Here is a 16,408-nt window from a genome sequence, read left to right on the forward strand (position 1 = left end):
AAAATGTCCTAGTAAAGGATCCCCTTGGAATGAGTGACCATAACATGGTTGAGTTCCATATTCAATTAGAGGGTGAGAAGTTTGGATCTCAAACAAGCGTGCTGAGCTTGAATAAAGGAGACTATGAAGGTATGAGAGCGGAATTAATTAGAGTGGACTGGGAAAATAGATTAAAGGGTAAGACGGTACATGATCAGTGGTGTACATTTAAGGAGTTATTTTACAACTTCCAAAAAATATATATTCCACTGAGGAAAAAAGGGTGTAAAAGAAAAGATAGCCATCCGTGGCTAAGTAAAGTAATTAAGGATAGTATCCGACTAAAAACAAGGGCATATAAGGTAGCCAAATCTAGTGGGAGGATAGAAGATTGGGAAGTCTTTAAAAGACAGCAAAAAATAACTAAAAGATTGATTAAGAAAGGGAAGATAGATTATGAAAGTAAATTAGCAAAAAATATAAAAACAGACAGTAAGAGTTTCTATAGTTATATAAAAAGAAAAAAGGGTGGCTAAAGTAAATGTTGGTCCCTTAGAGGATGAGACCGGGAAATTAATGGTGGGAAACATGGAGATGGCAAAAACACTGAACAATTATTTTGCATCAGTCTTTACAGTAGAGGACACTAAGAATATCCCAACACTGGACAAACAGGGGGCTCTAGGGGGGGGAGGAACTAAATACGATTAAAACCACTAAGGAAGTGGTACTTGGTAAAATAATGCGACTCAAGGCGGATAAATCCCCTGGACCTGATGGCTTGCATCCTAGGGTCTTGAGGGAAGTAGCGGTAGGGATTGTGGATGCATTGGTAATAATTTTCCAAAACTCACTGGACTCAGCAAAGGTCCCGGCAGATTGGAAAACTGCTAATGTAACACCCTTATTTAAAAAGGGTAGTAGGCAGAAGGCTGGAAACTATAGACCTGTTAGCCTAACATCTGTGGTTGGTAAAATGTTAGAGTCCATTATTAAGGAGACAGTAACGGGACATTTGGATAAACATAATTTAATAGGACAAACTCAGCATGGTTTCATGAAGGGGAAGTCATGTTTGACAAATTTGCTTGAGTTTTTTGAGGAAGTAACATACAGGGTGGATAAAGGGGAACCAGTGGACGTAGTGTATTTAGACTTCCAAAAGGCATTTGACAAGGTGCCACACAAAAGATTATTGCTCAAGATAAAAAATCACGGGATTGGGGGTAATATTCTGACGTGGGTGGAGGATTGGCTCTCTAACAGAAAGCAGAGAGTTGGGATAAATGGTTCGTTCTCAGATTGGCAACCAGTAACTAGTGGTGTTCCGCAGGGGTCAGTGCTGGGTCCCCAACTCTTTACAATCTATATTAACAATTTGGAGGAGGGGACCGAGTGTAACATATCAAAGTTTGCAGATGATACAAAGATGGGATGGAAAGTAGTGAGTGAGGAGGACATAAAAAACCTGCAAAGGGACATAGACAGGCTAAGTAAGTGGGCAGAGATTTGGCAGATGGAATACAATACTGGAAAGTGTGAGGTTATGCACTTTGGCAGGAAAAATCATAGAGCGAGTTATTATCTTAATGGCAAGAAAGTGGAAAGTACTGTAGTACAAAGGGATCTGGGGGTCCTGGTGCACGAAACTCAAAAAGTTAGTATGCAGGTGCAGCAAGTGATTAAGAAGGCCAACGGAATGTTGGCTTTTATTGCTAGGGGGATGGAATATAAAAACAGGGAGGTATTGCTGCAGTTGTACAAGGTATTGGTGAGACCGCACCTGGAATACTGCATACAGTTTTGGTGTCCATACTTAAGAAAAGACATACTTGCTCTCGAGTCAGTACAAAGAAGGTTCACTCGGTTAATCCCGGGGATGAGGGGGTGGTCATATGAGGAGAGGTTGAGTAGATTGGGACTCTACTCATTGGAGTTCAGAAGAATGAGAGGCGATCTTATTGAAACATATAAGATTGTGAAGGGGCTTGATCAGGTGGATGCGGTGAGGATGTTCCCAATGATGGGTGAAACTAGAACTAGGGGGCATAATCTTAAAATAAGGGGCTGCTCATTCAAAACTGAGATGAGGAGAAACTTCTTCACTGAGGGTGGTAGGTTTGTGGAATTTGCTGCCCCAGAAAGCAGTGGAAGCTACATCATTAAATAAATTTAAAACAGAAATAGATAGTTTCCTAGAAGTAAAGGGAATTAAGGGTTATGGGGAGCGGGCAGGAAATTGGACATGAGTCTAGGTTCGGAATGGTCATGGCCCTGTGGGTAGTGGAGTGGGCCCAGGGGCCGTGTAGCCTGGTTCTGCTCCTACTGTGTTCTAATTCTGTGTTAGATTTCAGGAGATGGTTTTATTCCTGTTCCTGGCTGGGGTGGAGATCGCCTTTACAGAAGGTAAGTACTGTAGATAATATAGGGACAGAGTGATCTCCTGGAAGAATTTCGATCGCCTAGATGGGTCGGAGAGGAATTTCCCAGACTTTTTTCTCCCAAATTGGCCATTGGGTCTTTATCTGGTTTTTCGCCTCTCCCGGGAGATCACATGGGTTCGGGTGGATGCAGAGTGATAGAAGATTTGAGGTTAGGATCAGATCAGCCATGATCTTATTGAATGGTGGAGCAGGCTCGAGGGGCCGATTGGCCTACTCCTGCTCCTATTTCTTATGTTCTTATGTAAAGAGTGTGATGGAATACTCTCCACTTGCCTGGATGAGTGCAGCTCCAAAAACACGAAGTTCGACACCATCCAGGACAAAGCAGCCCGCTTGATTGGCACCCCATCTACCACCTTAAACATTCACTCCCTCCACCGCCGGCATACCGTGGCTGCAGTGTGTACCATCTACAAGATGCACTGCAGCAACTCGCCAAGGCTTCTTCGGCAGCACCTCCCAAACCCGCAAGCTCTTCCACCTAGGACAAGGTCACCAGGCGCATGGGAACATCACCACCTCCAAGTTCCCCTCCAAGTCACACACCATCCTGACTTGGAAGTATATCGCCGATCCTTCATTGTCGCTGGGTCAAAATCCTGGAACTCCCTCCCTAACAGCACAGTGGGGGTACCTTCACCACACGGACTGCAGCGGTTCAAGAAGGCAGCTCACCACCACCTTCTCAAGGGCAATGAATGCTGGCCTTGCCAGCGACACCCACATACCATAAACAAATTTAAAAAATACATGGTCTTATACAGAAAGATTTTAACATGTTAACATAAGAGCATAAGAAATAGGAGCAGGAGTAGGCCATTCGCCCCTTCAAGCCTGCTCCACCATTCGGTAAGATCATCTCCACCTTCCTGTACTAACCCCATATCCCTCGAGTCCCTTAGAATCCAAAAATCTATCAACCTCTGTCTTGAATATACTCACAGCTCTCTGGGGTAGAGAATGTCAAAGATTCACAACCCTTTGAGTGAAGAAATTTCTCATCTCAGTTCTAAATGGCCTACCCCTTATTCTGAGACCGTGACCCCTAATACTAGACTTCCCAGTCAGGGGAAACATCCTCCCAGCCCCTTAAGAATCTTCTATGTTTCAATGAGATCGCCTCTCATTCTTCTAAACTCTAGGGAATATAGGCCTGGTCTATGCAATCTCTCCTCATAGGGCAATCCCCTCATCCAGAAATCAGTCTAGAGAACCTATATTGCACACCCTCTAAGGCAAGTAGATGCTTCCTTAGGTAAGGAGACCAAAACTGTACACAGTACTCCAGGTCAATGTTCCCTCTAATTTTTTTGTACTGAGCGGGGTACGAACTCCTTTGAGCGCAACCTTTTCGTCCGTGAGCAAATTTTAGTACAACGACGACAGCAACAGTAAAAGTATATATACAGTAATGCCATATTGCCACTCCACCCTCTGAAATCATGAGACAATCAGACAAGGTTCGATACAAGTTTAGCATAACTTCACTGCTTTTGAATTCTATTCCTCTAGAAGTGAGCCCCAGTGCTTTATTTGCACTTTTATGGCCTTTTTAACCTGCGTTGCCGCTTTTAATGGTTTGTGAATCTGTACCCCTCGATCGCACCTCTACTCCATTTAGACTTATTTTCCAAGGAGCAAGTAACCTCCTTATTCCTCCTACCAAAATGCACCTCCTCACACAATCTATATTGAAATTAATTTGTCATTTACATGCCCATTCTGCAAGTTTGTTTATGGTAGAATTAATTAAAAGCTTTTAGTTTGTCATGTACAAACTCTAATAAAAAGTTACTTGTCAGAAATGACTGGGATATAAAAGAACTTATAAAAAAGAGGTTATTGCCCTCTCTGCTCAGGGAAATAGGTTCTTCCTATCCACTCTATCTAGGCCCCTTCCAATCCGGCCAATTACTGCCCCATCAGTCTACTCTCAATCATCAGCAGTGATAAAAGAAAAAAGACTTGCATTTATATAGCGCCTTTCACAACCACCGGACGTCTCAAAGCGCTTTACAGCCAACGAAGTACTGTTGGAGTGTAGTCACTGTTATAATGTGGGAAACGCGGCAGCCAATTTGCACACAGCAAGGTCCCACAAACAGCAATGTGAAAATGACCAGATAATCTGTTTTTGTTATGTTGGTTGAGGGAGAAATATTGGGCAGGACACCGGGGATAACTCCCCTGCTCTTCTTCGAAAAAGTGCCATGGGATCGTTTACATCCACCGGAGAGCGCAGACAGGACCTTGGTTTAACGTCTCATCCGAAAGACGGCACCTCTGACAGTGCAGCACTCCCTCAGCACTGCACTGGAGTGTCAGCCTAGCTTTCTGTGCTCAAGTCCCTGGAGTGGGACTTGAACCCACAACCTTCGGACTGAGAGGAGAGTGTGCTACCCACTGAGCCACAGCTGACACGATGATGGAAGGTGTCATCGACAGTGCTATCAAGCGGCACTTAATTACCAATAACCTGCACACTGATGCCCAGTTTGTGTTCCGCCAAGACCACTCGGCTCCCAACCTCATTACATCTTGGTCCAAACATGGACAAAGGAGCTGAATTCCAGAGGTGAGGTGAGCATGACTGTCCTTGACATCAAGGCAGCATATAACAGAGTGTGGCAACAAGGAGCCCTAGTAAAACCGAAGTCAATGGGAATCAGGGGGAAAACGCTCCACTGGCTGGAGTCATACCTAGCACAAAGGAAGATGGTTATGGTTCTAGTGGTTGAAGGTCAATCATCACAGCCCCAGGACATCGCTGCAGGAGTTCCTCAGGGCTGTGTCCTAGGTCCAACCATCTTCAGCTGCTTCATCAATGACCTTCCCCATTTCTGACCTTATGTTGGAGGGATGTTCGGTGATGACTGCAGTGTTCAGTGCCATTCACAACTCCTCAGATAATGAAGCAGTCCATGCCCGCATGCAACAAGACCTGGACGACATTCAGGCTTGGGCTGATAAGTGGCAGGTAACATTCACGCCACAGAAGTGCCAGGCAATGACTATCTCCAACAAGCGAGAGTCTAACCACCGCCCCTTGACATTCAAGAGCATTACCATTGCCAAACCCCCCACCATCAACACCCTGGGGGGTCCCCATTGACCAGACACTTAACTGGACCAGCCACAAAAATACTGTGGCAACAAGAGTAGGTCAGAGAATTCTGTGGCGAGTGTCTCACCTCCTGACTCCCCAAAGCCTTTCCACCATCTACAAGGCACAAGTAAGGAGTGTGATGGAATACTCTCCACTTGCCTGCTCCAACAACACTCAAGAAGCTCAACACCACCCAGGACAAAGCAGCCCGCTTGATTGGCACCCCATCCACCAGATTAAACATTCACTCCGTCCACCACCGGCGTACCGTGGCTGCAGTGTGTACCATCTACAAGATGCACTGCAGCAACTCGCCAAGGCTTCTTCGGCAGCACCTCCCAAACCTGCAACCTCTTCCACCTAGGACAAGGGCAGCAGGCGCATGGGAACACCACCACCTCCAAGTCACACACCATCCTGACTTGGAAGTATATCGCCGATCCTTCATCGTCACTAGGTCAAAATCCTGGAACTCCCTCCCTAATTGCACTGTGAGAGTACCTTCACCACACGGACTGCAGCGGTTCAAGGCAGCGACTCACCGCCACCTTCTCAAGGGCAATTAGGAATGGGCAATAAATGCTGGCCTTGCCAGTGACGCCCACATCCCATGAACAAATTTTTAAAAACTGCATAATATTGCATTAACACTTCAGAAACATCGCTCAGTTACAGTTATGTATCGACAAACAATCCAAAGCCCAAGGTGAGCTGAAAGAGGCATATCTATTCATGCATTTTGTATCAATTGTAAAGTTTTCAAGTATTAGCCCATCCCTCATGTCACTATAGCAATGGCTGCACAAGCAGCGGCTTTCCTATAGCACTGACGTGCTGTACGTCCAGATATGTAATTAGAATATTAATCACAATGCAAACAGACAACCAACAAATATAAAGTGCTGTAGTTCTTTAGTTCACAGTATTAAAAAGAATTGAACAAAAACGGGTATCCGTATTTACAACTTCAATCACTTCCATTAATAAACGTTGTCGTCTTGAACCAGCACACCCCCCATGTAACATGTCAGAAATGCAGCACTTATTCACAAGTGCAGAAAAACACATACACGTCACCGAATTAAAAACAAAAAGCAGGAAAAGCTTTGATTTAACAGAAATAAACATTCATCTTTCTTCCTAGACAGGAGAACCAATCAGAATGACTTGGAAATGTTTACTAATATGTTGACGTAAAGATGTAAATTTACAAATTTCACTTCTAATGTTTTTCACTCAAACATTCTCCACAATATTAATCCCTGCTCTTATCTTGAAAAGTGTTGAATTATTTTAGGTACTTCCCAATTAAATATTGAGAAACAAACTTCATTGTACCCTCAATTTTTAATCATCTATTTCAAATATTTATACCAAATCAAAATTGTACATTATCAGTTTAATCAAAGTATTCTCTGTTTCTTTCTCAATAAACAAATTGTTTCTTCTAAAGTAGCTTCCTGCAATTTTTATACATCATTACAAAACTCTTGTTTCTATTAACACTCCAGTAAACATCAAAGAGGAAATCTATAGTTATATTATTCCTGGGACTTCTTAGGAATTTTGAACAACAGACAAAATAAAATGGTTTGTGTTTTTCCCCTTTTTTGGTTCTCTTCCTAAACGTCTTAATGATTTTTTTTAAATAATCAATAAAAAGTAATATGCAACTCCCCTCCCACCAGTCTCTCTCCCCTCCCCCCGCAGTCTCTCTCCCCTCCCCCCCAGTCTCTCTCCCCTCCCCCCCAGTCTCTCTCCCCTCCCCCCCAGTCTCTCTCCCCTCCCCCCCAGTCTCTCTCCCCTCCCCCCCAGTCTCTCTCCCCTCCCCCCCAGTCTCTCTCCCCTCCCCCCCAGTCTCTCTCCCCTCCCCCCCAGTCTCTCTCCCCTCCCCCCCAGTCTCTCTCCCCTCCCCCCAGTCTCTCTCCCCTCCCCCCAGTCTCTCTCCCCTCCCCCCAGTCTCTCTCCCCTCCCCCCAGTCTCTCTCCCCTCCCCCCAGTCTCTCTCCCCTCCCCCCAGTCTCTCTCCCCTCCCCCCAGTCTCTCTCCCCTCCCCCCAGTCTCTCTCCCCTCCCCCCAGTCTCTCTCCCCTCCCCCCAGTCTCTCTCCCCTCCCCCCAGTCTCTCTCCCCTCCCCCCAGTCTCTCTCGCTCTCTCCCCTCCCCCCAGTCTCTCTCGCTCTCTCCCCTCCCCCCAGTCTCTCTCGCTCTCTCCCCTCCCCCCAGTCTCTCTCGCTCTCTCCCCTCCCCCCAGTCTCTCTCGCTCTCTCCCCTCCCCCCAGTCTCTCTCGCTCTCTCCCCTCCCCCCAGTCTCTCTCGCTCTCTCCCCTCCCCCCAGTCTCTCTCGCTCTCTCCCCTCCCCCCAGTCTCTCTCGCTCTCTCCCCTCCCCCCAGTCTCTCTCGCTCTCTCCCCTCCCCCCAGTCTCTCTCGCTCTCTCCCCTCCCCCCAGTCTCTCTCGCTCTCTCCCCTCCCCCCAGTCTCTCTCGCTCTCTCCCCTCCCCCCAGTCTCTCTCGCTCTCTCCCCTCCCCCCAGTCTCTCCCCTCCCCCCAGTCTCTCTCGCTCTCTCCCCTCCCCCAGTCTCTCTCGCTCTCTCCCCTCCCCCCAGTCTCTCTCGCTCTCTCCCCTCCCCCCAGTCTCTCTCGCTCTCTCCCCTCCCCCCAGTCTCTCTCGCTCTCTCCCCTCCCCCCAGTCTCTCTCGCTCTCTCCCCTCCCCCCAGTCTCTCTCGCTCTCTCCCCTCCCCCCAGTCTCTCTCGCTCTCTCCCCTCCCCCCAGTCTCTCTCGCTCTCTCCCCTCCCCCCAGTCTCTCTCGCTCTCTCCCCTCCCCCCAGTCTCTCTCGCTCTCTCCCCTCCCCCCAGTCTCTCTCGCTCTCTCCCCTCCCCCCAGTCTCTCTCGCTCTCTCCCCTCCCCCCAGTCTCTCTCGCTCTCCCCTCCCCCCAGTCTCTCTCGCTCTCTCCCCTCCCCCCCAGTCTCTCTCGCTCTCTCCCCTCCCCCCAGTCTCTCTCGCTCTCTCCCCTCCCCCCAGTCTCTCTCGCTCTCTCCCCTCCCCCCAGTCTCTCTCGCTCTCTCCCCTCCCCCCAGTCTCTCTCGCTCTCTCCCCTCCCCCCAGTCTCTCTCGCTCTCTCCCCTCCCCCCAGTCTCTCTCGCTCTCTCCCCTCCCCCCAGTCTCTCTCGCTCTCTCCCCTCCCCCCAGTCTCTCTCGCTCTCTCCCCTCCCCCCAGTCTCTCTCGCTCTCTCCCCTCCCCCCAGTCTCTCTCGCTCTCTCCCCTCCCCCCAGTCTCTCGCTCTCTCCCCTCCCCCCAGTCTCTCTCGCTCTCTCCCCTCCCCCCAGTCTCTCTCGCTCTCTCCCCTCCCCCCAGTCTCTCTCGCTCTCTCCCCTCCCCCCAGTCTCTCTCGCTCTCTCCCCTCCCCCCAGTCTCTCTCGCTCTCTCCCCTCCCCCAGTCTCTCTCGCTCTCTCCCCTCCCCCCAGTCTCTCTCGCTCTCTACCCTCCCCCCAGTCTCTCTCGCTCTCTCCCCTCCCCCCAGTCTCTCTCGCTCTCTCCCCCCCCCCCAGTCTCTCTCGCTCTCTCCCCCCCCCCCCCCCCCCGTCTCTCTCTCGCTCTCTCCCCCCCCCCCCCCCAGTCTCTCTCTCGCTCTCTCCCCCCCCCCCAGGTCTCTCTCTCGCTCTCTCCCCCCCCAGGTCTCTCTCTCTCGCTCTCTCCCCCCGCTAGTCTCTCTCTCGCTCTCTCCCCCCGCCAGTCTCTCTCTCGCTCTCTCCCCCCACCAGTCTCTCTCTCGCTCTCTCCCCCCGCCAGTCTCTCTCTCGCTCTCTCCCCCCCAGTCTCTGGAGGGAATTGAAAACAAGGATGATAATTCGGCAAGTGAGGCATTGCTTAACTGGGAGCCAATGTAGGTCAGCGAGCACAAGGGTGACGGGTGAACGGGACTAGGTGTGAGTAAGGCATGGGCAGCCATGTTTTGGATGACCTCAAGCTTATGTAGGGTAAAGTGTGGGAGGCCAGCCAGGAATGCGTTGGAATAGTCAAGTCTAGAGATAACAAAGGCATGGATGAGGGTTTCTGCAACAGATGAGCTGAGGGAAGGGCGGAGATGGGCGATATTACGGAGGTGGACGTAGGCGATCTTTGTTATGCTGCGGATGTGTGGTCGGAAGCTCATTTCAGGGTCAAATATGACACCAAGGTTGCAAACAGTGTGGTTCAGCCTCAGACAGAGGTTAGGGAGAGGAATGGAATCAGTGGCTAGGGAATGGAGTTTGTGGCAGGGACCGAAAACAATGGCTTCGGTCTTCCCAATACGTAACTGGAGAAAATTTCTGCTCATCTAAAACTGCATGTCGGACAAGCAGTCTGACAATTTAGAGACCGTGGAGGGGGCGAGAGAAGTGGTAGTGAAGTGGAGCTGGGTGTCGTCAGCGTATGTGGAAACTGACACCATGTTTTCAGATGATGTCTCCAAGGGTCAACATGTTGATGAGAAATAGGGGGGCCAAGGATAGATCCTGGGGGGACACTAGAGGTAACGGTGCGCGAGCGGGAAGAGAAGCCGTTGCAGGTGATTCTCTGGCTACGATTAGATAGATAAGAATGGAGCCAGGTGAGTGCAGTCCCACCGAGCTGGATGACGGTGGAGAGGCGTTGAAGGGTGGAGTGATCAACCGTGTCAAAGGCTACAGACAAGTCAAGAAGGATGAGGAGGGATAGATTATCTTTGTCACAGTCACAAAGGATGTCATTTGTGACTTTGATGAGAACCGTTTCGGTACTGTGGCAAGGGAGGAAACATGATTGGAAGGATTCAAACATGGAGTTGCAGGAAAGATAGGCACGGATTTGGGAGGCGACAACACGTTCAAAGACTTTGGAAAGGAAAGGGAGGTTGGAGATGGGGCAGTAGTTTGCAAGGAGGGAGGGCTCAAGGGTTGGTTTTATGAGCAGAGGGGTGATGACTGCAGATTTGAGGGAGAGGGGGGCAGTACCCGAGGAGAGAGAACCATTAACAATATCAGCTAACATGGGAGCCAGAAAAGGAAGTTGGGTGGTCAGCAGTTTGGTGGGAATAGGGTCGAGGGAGCAGGAAGTGGGTCTCATGGACAAGATGAGCACGGAGCGGTCATGAGGGGAGATTGGAGAAAAGCTGGAGAAAGATGTGAGTTCAGATGCTAGGGCAGGGGGGAACCTTACAGGAAGTTTAGCCCGGTGGGCATGGGGAAGGAAGGGAAGTGGCAGAGGCAACTGAACGGATGGTCTCAATCTTAGAGATAAAGAAGTCCATGAGCTCCTCACACTTGTTGTCGGAGGCGAGGGTGGAGGAGACAGGGGAGAGGGGTGTAAGAAGACGGTTAGCAGTAGAGAATAGAAGCTAGGGTTTATCTTTGCATTCCGGAATGATTCTGGAATAGTGAGCAATTTTGTCAGACGAGAGCAGGACCTGATAATGCATTATGTCTGCCGGTGAATGGCTAAACTAGTTGTCCGCCATATCCGTTCGAGTCTGCATCCCTTGGACTTAATCACCGAGGATGAGAAGTCGCTCGGTGCAGAGGCTGAGGGAGGAAAGCAGTGAAGATATCTCGGTAATAAAATTTTACAGTATTTGGGTGGGTGGTGGAGAACAAGAATTTGAAAGGAGAGGCCAGAGGGGTGGAACAAGACGAGATGCTCAAAGGAGGAGAAAGTGCCGGAGGTGTAGGGGGACAGACCAAGGTTCACACATCCATTTATCTCAACTGTGGCTCAGTGACAGCACGCTCGCCTGAGTAAAATTCCACTCCAGAGACTTGAGCACATAAGCTAGGCTGACGCTCCAGTGCAGTACTGAGGGAGTGCTGCACTGTTGGAGGTGCCATATTTTGGATGAGACATTAAACCGAGGTCCCGTCTGCCCTCTCAAGTGGATGTAAAAGATCCCACGGCCTATTCGAAGAGGAGCAGGGGAGCTCTCCCAATGGCTTGGCCAGTATTTATCTCTCAACCAACTCCTAAAACAGATTATCTGGTGATTTATTTCATAGCTATTTGTAGGAGCTTGCTGTGCGCAATTGGCTGCCACGTTTCCCTACACTGCAACAGTGACTACACTTCAAAAGTACTTAATTGGTTGTAAAGCGCTTTGGGACATCCTGAAAAGGCACTATATAAAAGTGTAAGTCTTTCTTTTCTTTCTTTCAGTTTAGCACAGCTATGTAACAGTTTTATTTTTCTCTGTTCTGTAAAGGAGAGCTGGATAAGCCTATAATTCTACATAGTGTCATTGCTGTTGTTTACAGCTCCATTTACTGGTTAATAAAGCAGTTTCACAGTTTATAGCCAAAACCCAATTTATTGGCATATTTATTTCACCACCTTCCAAATTCAAGCATGATCGTAGTTCGGGCACATGATTTAACATGTCCCCAAGATACAGCAACAAGGCTTTTGGTTCAATCCCCGGGATCATTAAAAAAATTCTCTCGATAGTGGGCAATTAAAGGCACAGTCCAGGTCATAGGGAACTGAGACGTGCCTATTGGAGTAGCCCAACATACTGAACCAGAGAAAGATACCCAGTATAATCTGATACAAAGTGTAACAACTCCATTAAAATACCATAGCACTGAAGAAATTTGAAATACGAATATAAGAACATAACATAAAAACATAAGAAATAGGAGCAGGAATAGGTCACTTGGCCCCTCGAGCCTGCTCCGCCATTCAATAAGATCATGGCTGATCTTGGGCTCAAAGCCACTTCCCTGCCCGCTCCCCATAACCCTTCACTCCCTTAGCTTGCAAAAATCTGTCTCTCTCCACCTTAAATGTATTTAATGACCCAGCCTCCACAGCTCTCTGCAGCAGAGAATTCCATAAATTTATAACTCTCCGAGAAGAAATTCCTCCTCATCTCAGTTCTAAAAGGCCAACCCTTTATTCTGAAACTATGCCCCCGAGTTCTAGATTTCCCCACGAGGGGAAACATCCTCTCTGCATCTACCTTGTCGAGCCTCCTCAGTATCTTATATGTTTCAATAAGATCACCTCTCATTCTTCTAAATTCCAATGAGTATAGGCCCAACCTGCTCAACCTTTCTTCATAAGTCAACCCCCTCATCTCTGGAATTAACCTAGTGAATCGTCTCTGAACTGCCTCCAATGCAAGTATATTCTTCCTTAAATAAGGAGACCATAACTGTACACAGTACTCAAGGTGCGGTCTCACCAATACCCTGTACAGTTATAGCAGGACTTCCCTGCTTTTATACTCCAACCCCCTTGCAATAAAGGCCAACATTCCATTTGCCTTTTTGATTACTTGCTGTACCTGCATGCTAACTTTTTGTGTTTCATGCACAAGGACCCCCAGGTCCCTCTGAACTGTAGCATTTTGTAATCTCTCTCCATTTCAATAATAATTTGCTTTTTTATTTTTCCTGCCAAAGTGGATAACCTCACACTTTCCCACATTATACTCCATCTGCCAAATGTTTGCCCACTCACTTAGCCTGTCTATATCCCTTTGCAGATTCTTTGAGTCCTCTGCACAGCTTGCTTTCCCACTCATCTTTGTATCATCCGCAAACTTGGCTACATTACATTCGGTCCCTTCATCCAATTCATTAATGTAAATTGTAAATAGTTGAGGCCCCAGCACCGAATCCTGTGGCACCCCACTAGTTACCGTTTACCAACCAGAAAATGACCCATTTATCCCGACTCTCTGCTTTGTTAGTTAGCCAATTCTCTATCCATGCTAATATAGTACCCCCAACCCCATGAGCTCTTATCTTATGCAGTAACCTTTTATGTGGCATCTTATCGAATGCCTTCTGGAAATCCAAATACACCACATCCACTGGCTCACCTTTGTCCACCCTGCTCATTACATCCTCAAACTACTCCAGCAAATTTGTTAAACATGATTTCCCTTTCATAAAACCATGCTGACTCTGCTTGACTGCATTATGATTTTCCAAATGCCCTGCTACTGCTTCCTTAATGAAGGACTCCAGCATTTTCCCAACGACAGATGTTAGGCTAACTGGTCTTTAGTTTCCTCCTTTCTTAAATTGGGGTGTTACATTTGCAGTTTTCCAATCCGCTGGGACCTCTCCAGAGTCCAGGGAATTTTGGTATATTGCAACCAATGCATCCACCATCTCTGCAGCCACTTCTTTTAAGACCCTGGGATGCAGGCCATCTGGTCCAGGGGACTTGTCGTCTTTTAGTCCCACTATTTTACCAAGTACTTTTTCCTTAGTGATAGTCTTTAGCTCCCCCCTCCCTGTGGCCCCTTGATTATCCATTATTGGGATGATGTTAGTGTCTTCTACCGTGAAGAGATACAAAATATTTGTTCAGAGTCTCTGCCATTTCCCCGTTCCCCATTAATTCCCCAGTCTCATCCTCTAAGAGGCCAATGAATAAGCAAAGAAAATGCCTATGAACTGATCTGACATGAAAGTGAGAATTGGTGGATAGAACCTTTGTATTCCAAAATGTATTTTATATCTGCAAACATTTGTTTTTGTAAATGAATTAAGAGTACAAGTGCTTTTATAAAAAAAACCATTGGGACCTAATAATGGTCCCTTCTGGTGCTCTGAAACTATGCTTCTATGTTGATCACAAAACATTGCAATACATCAAAAGAAGGATGGCTCAGTTGGTACGTCAACCACCCAGTGTTGTACTTCATACAGAGCACAAGGTTACAGGTTCTATCCCTGCTGTGTGCAGAGTTCGCTGATCTCAGTGAGGGGAAGACGACTACACCTGGCATCAGCACTCCTGGTCTAGGCAGGTGAGGAAGATAAAAATCCGCCAAGGTTCATGCTACTACGTATTTGCTATCCAGCGACCTCTATTGGAAAGTACATATTTGTAAACATTAGACAATGCAAGTAAACATTTGCAGGACTATGGTGAACGAGCAGGGGAGTGGGACTAAGAGCCGGCACAGACACGATGGGCCGAATGGCCTCCTCCTGTGCTGTAAGAGTCTATGGCCAAGAAATTGGGTTGGGGCGCCAAAGTGGCGCAAAAGTCGCCTGAGCGCAGGATTTAGCGCAGCGTTCACGGCTTCAGCGATCGTCCGATATTCAGTTTCATTGCCCCTTGAGGGACACGGGGCGAGGCTCGAGGCGCTCCGCGTCCCTCTTAGGGCGCTGAAACTGAATATCGCAGCGCAACTTGCCGCAGCGTGCACGCTGCGGTACTGCAGGCCTTCCTCCCACTGTTAAGGGGGAGGTGTCTGCAACAGCGCGAACCCCGATCGCGAGTGCCGGCAAACGAGCCCAGCGCCGGGGAAGTGCCGGGCTCTCGGGAAACAGTCGGCAATGCCGCCCGGGGGGGGGGGGGGGGGGGGGGGGGGGAAAAGAGTTAGGATTAGGAGGCCGGGGACGGAGGTGTTGGCAGGCGGCCGCTGAAAAAGGCGGCTGCCCCGCACCTCCACCTTAACTTGCGCCGCTGCCGGCACAGTAAGGCCCCGTGAACCGGGCGTGGGTAGCGAACGGCGCAACTGTGGCGTTCGCTACCGAATATCGCAAACGGGGCGCGAATGGGGCGCTGCGCACACCAATGACGTCATCGGTGGCGGCGCAGCGCAAAAGACTAACGCCACCATTATCGCCCCAATTCAATATAGCAGGAGGCGCAGCCAGTGGCGCTACAGCCACTGCCTCCCTCTTTAGGCGCTAACAAGTGGCGCCACTTACCCAATTTCTCCCCTATGATTTCAATGCCCTCCATAGTTGAATAGTATGTCAACACTCACTGCCCAGCATCACACAAGAATGTCCACTCAACCAAAGTATTTAAAAAGAGTAAAGAGTTCAGACAGTATATTCAGAAACATATTGCAGTAATGATTTCTACCTTTTATTCAGTCACATAAGCAGCAACATACACTTCTGTCCTTGTAATGCAGTTTACAGCAGAACCAGTGACCAGAATCCAATGGCCGGGTTAATCTCGCGGCCTCCACTTCAGTGTAAGCGGACCATTTCCCCGAGTCCCGGCCCGGCTTCGACCTACCTTGAACGGCAGCGCTGAGCACGATCAGGCAGGTGGGCTTGGAAGACATGAGCCTAGGCCTCGACACCGGGCAGCAGCCGGACTCACTCCCTCACCAACCCAGAACGACCAGCAACAGCCCCTGACCGGCACTAACACAACACCGCCCCTCTACCACACTTAACCCCGCCCCCGGATCCGTCCGCCCACCGCTCCCGTTCCCCCCTTTCATCTGCACCTCAGTCTCAATCACTAAGGACTCAGGCGTCTCTTCCTGAGTTGCATCAGCCCGCTAACAACTTGTACCTGCATCGGTTGCTTTATTTATAAAGATAACATTTTAGTCTGCTAAAATTAAAATTACTTTTTGTGTTTGTTTCTTAGTATTGCTCAAGACAAGCTCCAGGAAAACTCATCTGTAGCTTCCACTTTCTCCTAGGCAGGAAGTGCTGATAGTGTGGGATGTGTATGTTGGTGTTTCGGGGGGTGGGGGCAAGGGATCTTGTTAGAGATGCTCCGTCAGAGCACCATGCTGATGGGGTGGTCCGCACCCTTGGTAACAACCTGCTTTTTCCTTCCCTTGCTGCTGGAGCCTAGACCATTGTGCCAGTTTTCAGCATCCTTCATTTTTAACTGCCTTCCCCCACCACCTCAGCTTCTCACGCACACTATGGGGTAAAGTTTCTGCTTTGGGCGCAATTGAGGAAGCTCCATGAATATCCCTGTTACATAGTTATGTTGGGACTACATTGTACAAGTGTACTAACACTCAAATCAAGTGTAGCAGCACTACGATGCTGGGAAAGTAGTGCGCAGGCGCCGCACAGGGCACTTGGAAATATCACCCCGCACCATGCAGCAGGCAGCCATTACAACTCAAATAAAACAGTA

General features: G+C 48.8%; 1 protein-coding gene across 9 annotated transcripts in view; it reads right to left on the minus strand.

Moving 5' to 3' along the window:
- Window positions 1-15,953, minus strand: part of gatd1 (glutamine amidotransferase class 1 domain containing 1) — a 41,491-nt gene extending 25,538 nt beyond the window's left edge. For 2 of the 9 annotated variants that reach the window (XM_086007798.1, XM_086007791.1), the window contains exon 1: window positions 15,539-15,698. Coding sequence is in view for 2 of the 9 variants with exons in the window: in XM_086007791.1 (XP_085863917.1) it covers window positions 15,539-15,587 (49 nt within the window). In the remaining 7 variants the exon portion in view is untranslated. The other 7 variants (XM_086007792.1, XM_086007796.1, XM_086007797.1 and 4 more) reach the window with 6 other exon arrangements.
- Window positions 15,954-16,408: the final 455 nt, after the last annotated feature.

The sequence above is a fragment of the Somniosus microcephalus genome, chromosome 15 (assembly GCF_052327205.1).
Source record: "Somniosus microcephalus isolate GS21.2 chromosome 15, FLI_Smic_1.0, whole genome shotgun sequence".
NCBI classification, from domain to species: Eukaryota; Metazoa; Chordata; class Chondrichthyes; order Squaliformes; family Somniosidae; genus Somniosus; species Somniosus microcephalus.